Source organism: Lates calcarifer, linkage group LG16_LG22 (genome assembly GCF_001640805.2).
Source record: "Lates calcarifer isolate ASB-BC8 linkage group LG16_LG22, TLL_Latcal_v3, whole genome shotgun sequence".
Classification (NCBI taxonomy): Eukaryota; Metazoa; Chordata; class Actinopteri; family Centropomidae; genus Lates; species Lates calcarifer.
In genome coordinates this window covers 7,921,095-7,934,084 of record NC_066848.1, presented here as the reverse complement: position 1 = coordinate 7,934,084, position 12,990 = coordinate 7,921,095, and the positions used below count along the sequence as shown (strand labels likewise).

General features: G+C 44.8%; 1 protein-coding gene across 4 annotated transcripts in view; it reads right to left on the bottom strand.

Annotated features, from left to right (window-relative positions):
- The window catches only part of slit1a (slit homolog 1a (Drosophila)), an 86,290-nt gene that overhangs the window by 67,110 nt on the left and 6,190 nt on the right, over positions 1-12,990 (bottom strand). For all 4 annotated transcript variants that reach the window (XM_018684262.2, XM_018684264.2, XM_018684263.2 and 1 more), the window contains exons 2-4: positions 7,465-7,536; positions 4,999-5,070; positions 3,425-3,496 (exon numbers count right to left, since the gene is read on the bottom strand). In XM_018684262.2, the coding sequence (XP_018539778.1) occupies positions 3,425-3,496; positions 4,999-5,070; positions 7,465-7,536 (216 nt within the window). The remainder of the gene's footprint in view (positions 1-3,424; positions 3,497-4,998; positions 5,071-7,464; positions 7,537-12,990) is intronic.

The window sequence follows — 12,990 nt, the reverse complement described above, 5'->3', positions numbered from 1 at the left end:
CTACCTACCCCTCCCCTCCTCCCCCCAATACCTCCCGGGGAGATACACAAGGGAAAACCTCTCCTAACCAAACCCTCACCCCACCACATAATACTGCACATTAGCCATTAATGAAAGCACCACCCCTTCAAACAAGCCTGTGTTGTTGCCGGCGTTTGTTTGTGGCAGCAACAAGCAACACGGTAATCAAAAACCGCAAAATATCCCTTCGCCCCCAACTCCCCCCACCTTCACCCACCGTACCACCCCATCCTGAGCCCAAACCAGATGCTATTCCCCGGGGGCCAGCTATCAGGCTAACTGCTCTGCACTCCTCCAACTCAGCTCACCTATCCTTCTTTTTTTTCGCCCTCCATCCTGCCATCCATCCTTCCTCCTGCTCTCCCACTGCGAAAAAACACTAATTACAGACATGGATGAGTAGATTACAGATCTGAAGTGCAGTGGAAGTGGGATGAGGAGAAGTCAGGGGTGGTGGGCTGGGGGCAACAGGTCGTTAAAAGTGATGAATGCAACTCTATTTTCACTATTATTGTTCACTGATGTTATGCGCTGTGCCTCTCAGCCCTGCGCCTCCATTCCCATACCTTCTCGTCGGTGCCATCCATCACAGGCAGCTTTAACTAACTCTAACTATCTCTAATCATCTCTAATCAGTTCCAATTATCTCTCCTCTGCCCCTCATGCATCAGTGTCTCTGGTATCTCTCAGGCATGGGAAGAGACACAACAGCAGGAGTGTAGATAAAGAGGTAGGCTCTCAAAACAGAAAGCAGTGCAATATACTTGTGCTACCTCACTGCTCTGTTGTATACATGAAACAAGACACACTGCAGATTTTCAACCAACTTAGGTTCAAAGTTTTGAACCAGAATTTTCACAAAAAGTTTTAAAAAGTAATTAGTTTTAAACATAAACTTGTACCCTTTTTTCCATCAGATTGTTTTTGTAGAGCAGAGAGAAAATTGTGCCATTTTTCAAAATCTGCGTTCCACTGAAAATGCTTGCATTAATTCTCCATCTTCCCTTTGTAGTGAAAACTCATTACCCCGTTAGCGTAATGACTGCAAGGGAGTCAAGTGTTTAAAAACTCCCCACAAAACAGCAGTCCCCTGCTCATTTAACCGACAGCCTTTTATTAACCCGGCTTTTCCTCTAAAGTTTAATGAGAGCAGCGATCTCATCTGCTATCCCTCCCTCCTCTATCCCCTATGTCCTTCTTTCTGTTTGTCCTCTCAGTGGGATGTCTAAGACAAATAGCCACTTTGTTATACAAGCTTCTCCTCAAACCCTCACTCCAGAATGGGACAAAAAGAAAAAAAAGGAGTGGAGTAGAAGAAAGAAAGGGGAAGAGTGTAAAAAGTACAGAAAAAGAGAAGGGGGAGGAGGGGGGGTCAATTAATCCTGCGTCCATGTGAAGAGAAACCATCTGGGTTAGCGCTCCACCTGAGGGTAGCAGGCTTTCACATTAACCTCTCTTGTTAGGATCATAAAGGTAGACCCTAACAAGCCCCGGTGAGCACTTTGAGCAAGTGCAAAGACACACACAAAAACATGTGCAACCATAGGCTCTCTCTCCCTCTCCCTCTCCCTCTGTCATCCTCAGACACACACATGCAGAAATGAAATAGCAGCGAAAGTCTTCCTCTGGGAGCTGAGAACCTTTTAAGTCCATTAAAAGCTGCTGGCGGGAGCGAGACAAGGCTGTAACCTAACCGCATCAGACTGGAACCAGAACCTACGGTGTGGCCCAGACACGCCGTTCAGGAGTTAAGAAACACATTAGGAAAAACCTTTGTCTCCTACTGCTGTTCCTGATCTCACGCCACTAGACCTAATTTTTTAACAAGTACTAGAAGTCTTTTATAAAGTAGCAGCTATCAGTCAAACACAGGCACCATACAGACTGCGTTATTTCCGATCCTGTGGCGCTCGATTGTACATTTGTTTTAACTGTTAAAGAATGTGCGGCACTTCCACACCTGAAAAGCTTCAAGGTCCATTACAGCTCTCTTTTATCCAGCCAAGGATAAAGAACTAATGAGTGTATACACAGACACATAGCGAATCGATTAAGCAATGTTAAACAAAGTCTCATTCTCCAGAACACAAGCGCAAGGTTTAGAATAATTAGCATGAAGTTGGATTGGATGAAACAGGGGAGCTGTGTTAGCACAATCCTCTGGCTGTTGGCAGAGCCCGCTGCTCCAGATGGACTAATCACAGTTGTTCAAGGCCATCCGCTGGTCTGGAAGGCCTCTGGTCTGCTCTGTGTCTGTTCCAGCTAGACAGACAACTCAGTGCTGCTCAGTGTTAGCAAGCCACAAGCGGGCCGGCCTTGCCCCAAATGACGAGCCTTTGCCCGAAAGCCCCAAAGGTCGTTTTGGCATAATGATAGGTGACGTGGGGAGATAGTTGTGAGGAAGTGACAGATAGATTCAAGATGGTGTTAAACATCAAACGCAAGATAAACAGATGGAGGGCTGAGGCCGGGATCATGGGTTAGTAGCACCACTATGTGGATAGAAGGGAGGGAAATGATTTTTCCATGTCCCACTGTTTCATTATTCCCAGATGCTTCAGGTAATCTGAACTGGAATAATGGGAACTGGAATGATCAGCTAGCAACAGGGACACTGATTATCCTGAAGCAAGAGAAAAAAAACACTGAGCCTTGTTGCAGATGGGAATAAAAGTTTAGCATTACTGTGGGATTGTCTCACTGTATGGGGTGCATGAGTGTAAGGATGTGTGGGTGTGTGATAGTATGGGATAAGCCTTTACAAGTGGAAACCAAAAGAAGGCTGTGATGACACATTTCATTCATAGGTCATAGGTATTTGAGCCCGCTGGCAGGGTGAGCTTTGGGGACTTCTCCAGTGACATAAAACGACCTCATTAAGTAATACAGACATCCTTTCACTTGGAACAGAGTTCAAAGTCTAATGTATCCCCTTAGTTCAAGTCCCAATGTCACACCAACTCCATGTCACCAATGGATTCTCTCGCAGACAGCCCAGCACAGAGAAACTGCAGATGACCTGGCATGAAGGCCCAACAATGTGCAAAGCACTCAAGATTTCCACTCATCCACTTCATTTGGCTTTACAGACAGACAGTACAGTGGAAGTCACAGGGTACACTTAACACACTCCACCTAATAAGTCAGAATGTTGATGAGACCTGACGTCTCCTGTCTAGCAAGTGCAACTGAAGCTTGATTGTTCTTTGATTATGTTTAAATCAAACCAAACCAAGCCAAAGCCAACATTCATCAGACTTCTTGAAACCATGTCATGCAATATGTAATACATAAGATCTCTGAGCAGCATTAGTGGCTTGCATAATAAAAAAGAGAGATGGTGTGTATACAGACAGAAAAAAGTGAGTGTGTACTCAATTAAAATTAAAAAAAGTGAACTTACAGTCGAGACAGGGCAGGGTTCTTCTGAAACAGCAACTCAGGAAGCTGCTGTAGTTGATTACGGTTCAGCCGCCTGCGGCAGGGAAAACATATGATCAACCAGTGAGTTTGTGTGTGTGTCACTGCATGTGTGCCCTTGAGTGTGTAGGCTGTGAATAATTTCTGCTAGCTGCCGTAGAATCGGCTTAGCCACAGGCTATTGTGTTTCAGTGTGCTCTGAATGTCACATAAATATCCAACTGAAAGTTCAGGGGAATTAAACTGCTAGTGAGAGACAGCGTCATAAATTATCTCTGCACAGTTAAATTATAGTGCTGTGTCTGGTAGAATTCAGCGCTCTCCTGACTTTCCCAGAGTAACGGAAGAGCAACATTCCCATTTAAACAAGTGAATTACATCCACCAGTTATCTGAACAAGAGGAGATTTTATCTGGAGCAAACTATCAAAACAAGATGTTTCTAAATAAAATTAGGAGAAAGGGATGAGCCTATCCAAGCCCAAGGAAGCACTGACAGGAATGGTAGTTGGCAAAAGACTCCATGTCAAACAACTAACGTCCATGACTGGCAGGCTTTATGCAAATACAACAATTAAGTCAATGAGGAACAGACTGTTGCTAATCTGTTGGAAACCACAACTCTCTTCCCTCTGAATGGCCCATTGGAGGCACATGGGAGTGAATGCAGTGGCTGTGGCATAGAGAAGCTACAAATCTGTGAGGCAGGCCACTGCCATGCCTTCAGACACATTCAGACAGATGTTGGGATCTGTGCCACTCACTGTATACACTAAGAAGAGTGCTTGGCCAGCTGAGGTGGAGATTTAGTGCGTAATGGGCATTAATGGTCTGCTGCAGCTCTGTTCACACTGAACTGTACCTGCTGGTGGGTTAGTGGCTTTTAAACATTAGAAAAATGAGCCGCTTAATTTCCACATTGGTCTGGCACATGAATATGTCTACCCAATGTTTGGGATCAGTTGAATATGGAGGAGGAGGGAAGGCGAGTTGTACATGGCCTCGAGTTTGGTAATGTGAATTGTTAATGTGGGTTTCAGATCAGGGGAAAGTCTTTTATAAGTTAACCACTATGTATGCATGACAGCATGTGTCCATAAAATCATCTGCTGTGCAGGTTTCCATGTGGGTAGCACTATTGATTTGCTAATGAGCTGGTTGAGGTGTGGTTGACTGTGTTTGTCTGTGTGTTTTCCCAGCCGGTTTACAAGCTGTCGAGGAGTCCTGGTGCTGTCCAGATGAGCCAGAGTCTGCGGTGGGGGAGGCCTCTTAAGCCCACACATCCCACTGAGGGCATTCCTGTCAGGCAAAGCTAATAAAAAATACTCCCAGCCCACGCTGTACCCTCTCAGCACCATCCTGACCACAATGGAATGACAGGGAAGTGCCTCACACTTGATACACCATTTACAGTCAGTTCCTCCTGTTAGGCTCATTACATTCAACTAATACAAGAACTGAACAGAGATCAGCAGAAGGGTGGGAGGAGTCCTTGAGTGCACAAGTTTAGAAAAGAAATAAAAATGTGTTATTTCTGGTCACCCTGGGTGGTACTCACAGCCTCTCCAGCTCCTTCATGTCATCAAAAGCCCCGCGCTCTATCACAGTAATCTGATTCTCCATCAGTTGCCTGCAGAGAGAGGACAGAAAGAGAGCCTTAGAAAATACATGATACAGTGTGGCTTTGACTTTTTTATGAGTCTGTAGATGGTCACTCAGGCTTTAACAAAGTATAGGGGGCTTTGGGGTTTGTGTGGCGAGACTTCTTGCAGTATGTATATTCAAGCTGCATGCAGTATATTCAACACCTCCCTCTCTCTCTCTCTCTCCTCTCTCTCACACACACACACACACACACACACACACACACACACACAAACACACAGACACACAAACACACAGACACACAGGGGACACTAGTGTGGACTGAGGGCACAGTGTGGAATCTTGGCAAAAGAAGCAGGGGTAGCGGCCAGGAAAGTTTCCAAGGTGGCTCTGAAAGTGTGGGTCTGGGCTCTGGTGTGGTCCACTGGGTGTAGTGGCTGGGTGGAGACGAGACGAAAGGTAGGCAGGGGGTCAGAAAGTGTTAGAGGGGAAACTGAGGTGGGCTCCAAGGTTTTTACAATTGGCACAATCAAAGGAAAGTAGGCCGTGTGTGTACGTGTCTGTTGGACAGCATAGTTGGACAGTATCAGAGTTGCAGGCACTACATCAAGGCTATTAGTCAAACACAAACAAACATGGATGCACACCAACATACTGTATACACACACACACACACACGCACAAGCAGGAACACTTCCTTTCCCCACCTACTTTGCCAAAGCTAACGCACAAAAAAGAGGCTTGGATGGTTTTGGAAGTGTTACAATAACACAAGGTCAGGAAGGAGAGAAAAGCGTCCAGTGGGTTTAGAAGCAACAAGAGCTTTCCTTCATTACGTATACAACTGTTCTGTGTTGAAGGCAACCTCTCATGTCTCCTGTGAGGCCACGCCACGCTGCAACTCAGCAGTCTGGGCTTCCTCCCCATCGAATATAAATGCTAATCACTGTTCGCACTCCATAAACATAGAGAGAAAAGTGCAATTCACCTCCGATCTCTTTCTCATGAATTTAGATGGAAGTGAAAAAAACATTGTGATGAGTACTTTTGAATTGAGAAAACTTTTTTTGCAGAGAGTCTGAGGGCATGTAGCCTTCAATTTCTCTGATCTCTATTTTTTCCCAGATTGTTTCTCTATTGTTCTGCTTTTCCTCACATACATACATACACACACACACACACACACACACTGCTGATTCAGACCAGCCGAGCACCCAGTGCCAGATGAATGGTGGTAAATCAGCTGTGTTGGTTTTAGACTGACAGGATAGATGGCAGCTGACTGTAAAGATAAACCTCTGTTCCTGTTTGGCTCCTTCTGAGGGTTGCCCAGGGGTCAGCAGGATCAGGGGTCAACTTGCTGTTAGTCTTACGGCTGTTGCTCTACAGAGATCACCCCCAATACACAGAAGCTGACTTTTTTTTCTGGTTTCACACACAGACATGCCATGCATCTACACCATGTTAATCATGCATCATGTATGACATTTCAGAAAGTGAGAATTGTGTGTGTGAGTGTATGTGTGTTACGTGCAATGCAGTGGTCGTGGTGCGAGAAAATCAGGGTTTTACAGCAAAGGAAGTTCTGTCTTTAGTACCCCTGCAAGGAGTTGTTTCCTTCTTACTTGCTAGTGACAAGCTGGCGACATGAAGGCATTTAACCTCCACGTGGGGGTAGGAGGTTGTGCAGAAAAGGAGGCATGCATAGGAAGACGAGAGGGGACAAGGAGTGGCGGGAGCAAGCGAGAAAAAGAAGAGAAGGACAGGGGGATGGGCAAGTAACGATGAGGCTTGAAAATAGTTGGGCTTTGCATGGGTTGTAGGAATTATGTGCGACTCATGTTACATTTAAAAGGCATTCAGGTCTTACATGGCTTCCCTTTCGGCTGTGTTTTTAACACCTATGGCACTACTCACAAATGTGTGAGCACACATGCACCCATATAGACACTTGTATAACTATTTTATTACCTGAAGTCACAAGTACTTTTTAATTTCAACACAGAGGAAGTCAATGACTTCACCTGAATGTGTTAACTGTGTTGAGAGCCTATTTAGGACTGGCTTGTGTACACATTACATGTTGATGTGTGGGAACAGAGGGCAAGTGAGTGTGTGTGTGTCTAAGGGACAGTAAGTGCTACTACAACAGACATAATACAGTGAGAGAGAAGTCCATTACATCACTAGCCGCAGTCACTCAGAAGCTTAATGTACTCCTGAGTAGGACTCTTGACAGAAGCATCTCCACTTCGCTGGGTTTATGCTAATTTGAGCTGCAAGTCTGTACAACTTGTGAGCCGCAAGCTTGGATACAGCTCGGGTATGCATGAATAGATAAACTCTGACACGGACATGCACCACAGATAGACATACAAACATCTCATCATCGCACATCAACATGAAGGCAAGTACTTACAGAACTCTGAGGTACTTGAGTCCAGCAAAGTCACTCTTGGTGATGCGTGTGAGGTTATTCCCATTCAGCTCCCTGCAAAGACAGACACGCAAATATACATGAATAATTAATCTTTATTCTACCTCTGGACCTGTTTAGTGCAATGAGTAAAGGAGAAGACAGTGGCATGGAGGATCTTTGTCTACCGATAGCCGAGTCAAAATCTTATCTGGAGCTTTGCAACACACACAATCACACATTTCACGCACACATGGTGAACACACACATCGCCCCAAGCTGTTTGTTAAAGCAGATGTAATATATGCTGAAAATGCATTTAATTGCTTGTGCTTTTATGAAATGCAAATTGCTTTAAATGTGATGTTAAATGTAACATACATCGCTGGGTAGAATCTGAAAGGTTGTGTTAACGGGAAGTTCACGCTTCGTTTTAATACCACTGGGAGATATTAAGAAGTCCTATTAAAATGGAAGCCACATTTGAGGCTGCCTGTTTGTCTTTCTATTCCAGCCCTCTCCCACCAACACCCACAACCCCCCCCCCTCTCTGTCTGCCATGTCCTTCTACTATTGGCGGGGATTAGCAGGAGCCAGTGGAGGGGATTTGGGTAGGGCCACAAGGCCAGAAAGCTAAGTGCTGTGGATATAATGGGAGCAGCCTCCCTGCTGAGAGCTGGCCATCGCTGCAAAGGAAGGGAAAGACAAAGTAGTTGAAAAAGAGAGATTTTGAATTTACTTTTGGCTTTTATAAGTTAACCATCATTTAATGGCTGACAACAATTATTTCCAAAGCGTTGTGTATTTGTTAACTCCAGTGACAGAATGCTGAACTTGATGGAGGCATCCACGGTGGTTTGGTGGATTCAATTACCTCTGCATATATAAGAAAGGTTTGTGTTGTTCTTTGTTGCTGCAGAACACTGTGGAAGATTCATACCTCAGTAGCAGAATGTATTCTCATGACAAAAGGAAAAGAAAGCAGGCAAAGCACGCAAACCATACACGCCACCCAGGTGGTGAGAGCAATCAAAATACTGTATGCAGAGTTTCTCTGTGCTACTGCTTTTTCTAAGCATTATGGGTCCACCCTACCCTGACCTCCCCAGCCCCCACCCCCAAAGCACAACCAAAAAACTGGTTCCAAATCTACGCTGAAAGCACTGGTCTCTCTCCCTAAGTCACTCTCTCCTTCTCTCGTCTAATGACCACTCCAGGGACTGTAGTGCTATGCAGTACGAAAGAGAGCGGTCATTATAGACAGATGGTGTGTGCGTGTGTGTGTGCGTGTGCACGCATGCATGTGTGTACACAGGTGCATCGGCAGGCCAAGCGACAGAGCCACAGGAAATAAATAATGGACTGGGCTTCATTAGCCTGGGCTTCGATACACACACATGTGGTGCTCATTACAGGTGCTTACGCAGATAGGCACACACACATACACCCACACACACTTCTGGATTTCCAGTATCTTATCTTCAGGGTGGTCACTCCTGATGACACCCGAAGGAGATTAAAAAGGAGAAAGACAGGGGTGCAGAGAGAATATGAGGAAAAATGACTCACACTGAAACGAGTAAACCACACTTTTCACCTGCAGCGAAGAAGTCTTGCTTTATCCTGTAAAAAGAGACATGCCATAGTTTCTGCGTGTACTCCAGAGCTGACTAATCAAAGCTGTTCTGCAACAACATCTCAAAGTATTTTGTTAACTGAGCTAAATTTGCTGTTCCTGGAAACGCCCTCAGATGATGTTGCAATATCCTGCTGTAAGAGTTCATCTTAAAAACCACACTGCCAATACACCTGTTCAGCAACGCTGTGACATTTAGGAAATGCTGAAATGCCACCACTATCCTATGATGTTTAAACTACTCAGGATCCACACTGTTTGTGGCATATTCTGACCTTTTCTGTTGGCATTTTGCCAAAGAAACCATGCAATGTTTTCAAATCCCTGAAATTGCCTAGGTGATAATCAGGTCCCTGAAAATTGCCCAGGTAATAACATTCCTACTGAAGCTCATCTGTTTCAAAGATTGATGACATGACCTTCTGCAGGTAAGTGTTATGCTGAGTTATAAGTAGCACTTCTATGAAACAAGCATGCATTTTGTATAAAAAGGGAGTTTTTCCTGATAAAGTGGGCACTTAAGAGCATGTGGCTTATATATAACGCTACAACTGCTGGTGTTTGACCCATCTGATGATGTCTGCTGACCCAAGTGAGTATTCTGTAACAGGCGAAACTCGTCACATTACTCCCTTGTCTGTGAGGATGCTCTGTTGCTCTGGTTGATAGAAAGTAGCTGGGATTCACATCAGTTTCAGGTGCACACACACACAGTAGTGGTATGCAAATGACATGATCAGTGGACACAGGTGCTAAGTTCTGCATGGATGAACAAATCTAGGAGAATCCACAACTTAAATATAGAAAGGTAGGAGAATATGGGCTCCAGATATACGTAGTCTGGAGCCTGGACTCAGATTCATCTGCTCATCTCTGTGTTGATTCCATGTCTAAGTAAGGGCACTGCATGCCAAAATATATGGTGTCAATGGCGCAAAGAAAAATCTGATGTTTATTAGCTACAATATCAGTCACTGCTATTTTCTTTGTTTTACAATCAAAGGGAGCTAAGAAATGGCTTTTGGCACAGCAGCAAAGGCACACTTACTTCTTTCATATACAGATGTTTTGTAGTACTGACTGTGCGGGTTTTCACATTAGAGTACTTCGGTATAACTTTAGAGGCTGAAAATTATTAGGTATCATTCCCAGTTCCTACAGCAAAGGATTTCCACCTCCAACTGCCTCAGTCAAATCCATTCCATCCTCTGGAAACTCTGTAAGGATTCCCAGTGCTGACACACTTCCTGGAGAGCAAGTGGATTTATGACATCACTATCTAATCCTTTTTCATCCTCCGTCCCAAGCTGATTGATGCCTGAGAGTACTTCCTGGTGCACCTTCCCCTGGGTGGACACGCAGCAGCTATGCTCCACCGCTCTACATCTCTATAATTCAAAGGGGCTCAGAGCGCTGCTACAATGCTGAAAAACTCATTATGTTTATTTCTGCCAGCTGCTGGGGTCCCTGGGCTGAGGGGGACCTGGTTTGAATTGAGCAACATTACATAAAAAAAACCTGGAGACTAGAGGGAGGATAAGCAAACACACTGGCTTGTTAAGGCCTCTTAACAGATACACTCACGCAGATAGAAATATCTGCATGTACTCTGTTTCTTACACACATACACAAAGACCATATACTGTAGCGAAGTCTGCACACAAGCACACCTACCAGCATGTACACTAAGAGCGCCTGTGGGAAAGGCAGTTGTGTTCTGCTGGGAGCTCGTCAGAGCAAAAGACTATAGTGATAACAAGAGGAACTACTGCTGGCTGTACAGCTTTTCACCAACATTATCGATTTATGCAGAGACACTGCAGAACTGAAATGACTACAGACGCAGTGGGATAGTAAGGGCTAGCAAACAAGTCGAAATCTTCAGTCAGTTACTAAAAACAAAGTATAATACGGCACACCACTCAAAATAAGGTACACACATCTAAGCTGTTTTAAATTGATCAGCTACATTGTTGCCACAGTTTGGACTGTAGCATTGAAAATGTGGTGGCTACATTCTTTTTCTGCCTTGTACAGAAAACTGTTTCCCAATACTGTGGGCTGGACATTGCCCACAGAGGTGGGTCACCACTGGTACCGAGCCTAGGTTTAAAAGTCTTATGCTTGCAGCTACAAAACAATTGACAAGGCAAAACTTACTCACATGCTGTAGCAAAGAATGGGCAAGACAAGAAACAAAGCAGCAAGGGTTGCAAGCTCTGCAAACGTGGCTTGCAGACCCTCAAAACAATTTCACAAGTTGAAAATAGTACACATTTTATCATACACTTGATTCTTCTCACCCTCTATTCCTATCGTAACATTCACAGCCATGCATCCCCACCATACTGCTGGTTATTTTCTTTCAAGCAAGGACAAACTGAAATGGCAACATGATAATCCTTCATCTAGAGGTCAAACTGGACATTGGTGAGTCTTGTGATATTGCAGGTCAAAGCTCATTCAAACTGAACTCTACACAAGGGCTACTAGTGACAATTTTAGCTGGAAGTAAATGCATCTCATCCCTTCCTTTTTTAAATTAGATTTAAATTACTTCAAATTACTTATTTTTTGCAGTGCAGCCATTCTGTATTGCTGCTGCAAGCACCACAGGACCATTTGTCCTGAACAGCTTTAGCCTGGCAGGGAAGACAGAAGCCAGCTGATTGAGGATCGGTGGCACGGCGCTGACCAAACTCCTCACTGTGGAAACAATCTGATGACCAGAAGCCTGAGGGCCTGTACAGCCCAAGCAAGCATGGATGCTCATTAACCACAATCACACACTGATAATGCTATTTGACCAGAGCAGCAAGCGCTCTCCCTCATGAATGAACTGAACAGGTTGAGGAGCTGCCAAAGAGCGAAGCATTCCTCCTCCTCCAGACTCCACAACATATGGACGTGACAGCCGTGAAACACGCAGGAGGAGAGAAACAGAAAAAAGATAGAGTCACTGAGATACAGAAAATGACAGAGCTGCTCTGACAGTGTTGTTAGCTGCCTAAAAGCGACGGACTGGAGAGGTGCGGTGGAGTGTTGCAAGTAGCCGCAGAGCTGTGAAGAGCTGACGGGCTGTCTGGGAAACGTCAGTGAAGAGACGAGGCCTCGACGGCTGGTAGACTATAAGGAGAAAGTGACCTACATACTAGTTGGTCCAACACAGGCAACAGGACCAAACAGTACCATCCGGACTCGCAACAACCTCATACCTCAAGATAAAGACACTGAGAAAGTGAGAGAAATAGAGAAAGAGAGAAAGAGAGAGAGAGAGAGAGAGAGAGAGAGAGAGAGAGAGAGAGAGAGAGAGAGAAACGGAGAGAGAGAGAGAGAAAGCAGACCACCATGACCAAAATAACACACTCTTAAACCCAACTGGAACACTTCTATCCACACTAAGAGGTCAAATTTCTGCTCAGCTTGAACAAAACATTCCCTCTTCATTGAAATGTGGCTTTCAGACGTGCAGTTAAGGCCCTCAACTGTACATTTTCAGTGTGAGTGTGAGTGTGTGTGTGTGTGTCAGTGAGCGCCAGAGTGTGCATGTTTGTAAAGACTATGTCTGAGAGTATTTTCCTGGCTCCTGGGCTCCTCAAGGGCTATTTACAGTTTTCATTCTGCTCAGTCAGGCCTCAGGAGCAAGATTACTGATAGGAAAGGTAAACATCAAGCAGATCCCACACATGTATTGCACACGGATGCAAACATACAACCCCTTTTTTGAGCCTTGACCTTCGTTGGGTCTCCTGCATCTTGCAGGGCCTCTCTCATTTTATAAACAGCTACAGGTAACAACAGGGACACAAACCCCAAGCATCTGTCTTTTGCTGTTTTTACCTGGCCTTCACACTACAACAACAACCTTGACAAGGAGTCACAGAGTTTCTCTT